This window comes from Chinchilla lanigera, unplaced genomic scaffold (genome assembly GCF_000276665.1).
Source record: "Chinchilla lanigera isolate Chin_1 unplaced genomic scaffold, ChiLan1.0 scaffold00035, whole genome shotgun sequence".
NCBI classification, from domain to species: Eukaryota; Metazoa; Chordata; class Mammalia; order Rodentia; family Chinchillidae; genus Chinchilla; species Chinchilla lanigera.
Window position 1 is genome coordinate 3,427,535 of NW_004955436.1, and position 4,215 is coordinate 3,431,749.

General features: G+C 41.4%; 1 protein-coding gene across 5 annotated transcripts in view; it reads right to left on the bottom strand.

Moving 5' to 3' along the window:
* The window catches only part of Tbc1d32 (TBC1 domain family, member 32), a 157,282-nt gene that overhangs the window by 42,319 nt on the left and 110,748 nt on the right, over window positions 1-4,215 (bottom strand). For all 5 annotated transcript variants that reach the window (XR_001234976.1, XM_013516658.1, XM_013516656.1 and 2 more), the window contains one exon: window positions 511-636. Coding sequence is in view for 4 of the 5 variants with exons in the window: in XM_013516658.1 (XP_013372112.1) it covers window positions 511-636 (126 nt within the window). In the remaining variant the exon portion in view is untranslated. The remainder of the gene's footprint in view (window positions 1-510; window positions 637-4,215) is intronic.

The window sequence follows — 4,215 nt, forward strand, 5'->3', positions numbered from 1 at the left end:
TATCACACATTAGCCTGCCACAGTCCAGTTGCTGAGTAGTGAATATCTGAATTAAAGTAGTGTTTGCAGATACAAATTGAAGACAAATTTAGGAATAGAATTTACAAGACATGGTCACTGCGAGATCACAGTCACTTGGGGGACAACAACAAGAAGCCACAGAGAGCTAGGCTTCTCCTTTTAACAGGCAGATGTTATTGACGAGGATCAGAAAAGGAGTGCAAAGAAAGAACTTCCTCTTCTCTCTTCTCTCATTTCACATGGGACACATAAAAAATTTGACAGCAGCATTAAAATCTAAACAAACAGTATTTCAAAAATGGGGAATGGAATTTTTTGGTCTCTCTGAATATTAAGTTTCTAGAAGTCAGCAGACTTTTAGAATTAGTACTGTGTTTTCTGAATATACCAGTATAACCTCAGGAGCTACAGCTTCTATTAATATAATTTCATGCCTAAAAAAAAAAAAAAGAAAACCCAAATACCATAATTGAAAACCTGTGCACTCACCCCCGCTGCTGATTATATCGCATTTGGCCTTCATCATTTTGCAAAATTGTCTTCGGCAGTTCTCTATCCACTCAGTTTGTTTCTCAGACACTGTGAAGCATGATGACAGCCTGCCAAGATCACCATCTAACAGGAAGGATAGAACACTACGTTATTATAATGTGACCCGGCGTATATGCAGAAACTTGGGTACTGATGCTAAATATGTAGACAAGTGCAAATAGCAGAAAAACTACTGCATATGACTTTCAAAGGAAAACATATTTTGCTGTAATTATAGCTTATATATGGTCAATTACTATTTATCACACTTACTAAAAGCTTATGCAATTGATTATGGAATTACTGAAAGCTCCTAAGATGGATTGTTGGTTTGTATCCGTAAGTCCTTGAACTTTCTTATATCAACATGGTTCACTACTGAGTATGTTTTAACAGACAGTGTAAACCGTGAGATTGCACTACCCAGACTGACATGAATTACACACATTCTTCACATATGTTCAGGTGCAATTTTATTCATGTGTTTCAAAGCAAAAAGAAAGCGTACGTATAGAAAACTTCTAGTCAACCACTTGGTTCCTTTTTTGAAGAAAAAAATATAGTATCAAAGCTATTAAAAGTATGCTACTCTAGAACACTGCCAATTTAAGTATACAGTTTTCACTTATTTTTATATCAGTTAAAAATAAAATTTAATTTCAATAAAAACATATATGGAATTCCTCCTTTGTGGCTATAATGATCGAGACTCGTCATCTAAAGAGTATGCACACACTCTCTAGTGCAGACCTGTTATCCAAGGAAGGTATTTCCAAGATCCTCAGCTGTATGTTATATATTTTCTACACATATGATAAAGTTTAACGTACACACTAGACATAGTAAGAGATTCACAACAGTAGCCAATACACCAGAACGATTACAAGGCACTGCACTAAAATGCCCACGTCACCGTTCTGCACTCAGGAACCACCGTTAAGTGAAATAAGGACACACTGCAGCACTGTGACAGCTGACCTGTGACCAACACGCTAAGTGACTCTGCTCGCAGCGTTCACAAAGGCTAACCCCCCTGGCGGGACACAGGAAGACGGAGGGAGACTTCACCATGCTCACAGAACAAGGTGCAACTTAAAACTTGTGAACTATTTACTTCTGGGATTTTTTATTAAATATTTTCAGACTGTAGGTGACAGCGGGTAACTAAAAGTACAGAAGGTGAAACTTCAGACTGGGAGAGACAACAGTCCGTGTATGAACACACTCAGAAGTACATACACAGATTACCACGGGATTAGCAAGCCACGGCATCCCTACACTGTAACGTGCAATGTTGTTTAGCTTCCAAGCTCTCATGTATCATCAAGAGGCCTTCACAATTACCAGACACGTACATACACACATATATACACACATACATACATATATGCACATACATATGTACACACATATAAATGCACATGTACATATTTAAAATTGATAACTTATGTAAGTATTCCCTTACTTGACATTTAGGTCACAAAAAAGCCTTACAGGAAAGCTACCCATATATTCTCTTCTATAAAACACAGAAATATATAGATATATATACACCAATCATGCACACTCAAAAACTACAAATAAGATTGGTTGAAAAAATGTAGCATTCTCATACGAAGTACTAACAGACTACCTTAAAATATCAAGACTGTAACTGTATAAAACATTTCACAAACTATATAGCAGCTCTTCACAGTAGCTTCAATAATAAAAGCAATAATTAGATGAAAATTACTAAATTAAATCGAAGGATAAAAAATCCTTTAAAAGACTAAAAATCTTCAAACTCAAGAAATAGCAAATAATTTCATTGAAAAATATGTTACCATTAACCAAAAAAGTTTTAATTTCAAATGTATCTTGACATAGATCAGGTAAAAATTCAACACACTGAAATTCACATTTACGACTTTCACTTAGAATACCTAAAATATTTCCCTACGAACAAACTACCGTTAGTTTGTTCAAGTAAACTAATAAAATCACTACTGCATGACTGCAAAATACATGACTGCAAAATAAACGCAGGTGCATTTTTTCCATCTTTGTTTCCTCCCGTTTTTTTCTTTCTTTCCTACCCACCTGCAGCTCTGCCTTTACTCCTGTCAAACAAAGGCTGTCACCACCGCCTCTCTTTCAGACAGGGGCTGTCCAAAACGCTCTTCCGAAGCTTTCTATCCTGTGTAAACCTTCGCGCTGTCCTGGACTTCCTCTTTGCCCTCCTCTCTCTCTCCTCACATTCCGCAGTCTGTTTTGCCTTCCTGCCCGCTCACTCTACAGAAAGTAACACCATGACCTAGCACTGCCAGCAGCACTGAAGCAGCAGGCGTGGAATGGGCCTGGCTCTGCCATCAGCAGAGGGGAGGAAGGGCGCGGCGTCGATATCTGGACACTGGATTTGAGGCAGGAGAGAGAGGGGGAGCTGAAAAGATGCCTAGGCTGCAAGACTCCACGACACTTGTCAACTCTGTTTACATTCATGGTACAGTTTCCCCAGCCATCACTGTGAATGCAGGCTTTTAAATTTATATTCCTCACAACTAAAAATACTTAGTGATTTAATATGCTAATGGAATCTATCTATCTATATCTATCTCTCTGTGATGTCACCGGTTTCAAAAGGAACAATTCCTTTATTTCTCCCTCCATATTTGGGACCAACTGAGAGGTAGAGAGGTGTTTTAGTTGCTTTTTCACTGCTGGGACAAAACACCCAACACTCACAACTTCAAGGAAGGTTTCCCTTGGCTCACAGGTCAGTCTGGGTCAGCCCGCTCCAAGATAGAAACAGAAAGGGCAGCGTGAAGGCCCAGGGGAAGAAAACATGCTGAACCTCTGGAGGCCCAGAGGCAGCGTAAAGGGAAGAGCCAGGGAGGGGATGCCTTCCAGGTCACTCCCCAGGAACCCCTCTAACCGGACCCCACCTCACAGCAGCCCCCGGCCCGGTCGCCTTGCAGACACACGAGGCTTCAGCGAGACAGAGGTAAGCACAACGAGCGTGCCGATGAACAGGTTTCTGGTATCAGTGTTAGTACGGAAACTCTGCATTAGGCCATGGCTCACATCTGCTGCCGCAGAGGCTTCCCAATGTCGTTCCCAGACGGAAAGGAAGCCATCCAAGGCCTGTCCTGACCTCTCTTGCTAGAAAGCTACTAACATGACCCGAAGACAGACTCCCTTGAAAACAGTCTACAAAGAGGCCAATCCAGGATGCTGCATGCCTCCTCCAAATGCACCCATCGGCCACGCCTCCTAACTCTGTGCAGAGCGAGCAAAGGTGTCCCGAGAGCCCAGAAACGTTACTCCAGCAAAATGTCTTTGCCTGGGGTCTTGAGCACAAAGAAAACGGCTGTTCTTCCATAATGTTTCACAGACACATAGCACCTTTGAGTTTGCGATTCTGTTGATGAAATAAATAAGAATGATCACTTTTTCCCAACATTTCTACATGGAATGTTTCTTCTTTCATGGTCAGGGGGGAAAAAAAGAACATTTAAAAAGCCCCCGAGTTTTGGATTTGCTCAAGGTGGAAGACGAGAGACACCCTCGGCCGTAAAGCAGGCAGCCAGCCCTCAGGGGAAAGACACTAATGACTGTTTTCAGAAAGCCGCCAAGGGGCGGCGCGACAGGCACGAGTGAAGGAGAAAGGGAACACACGCAGCG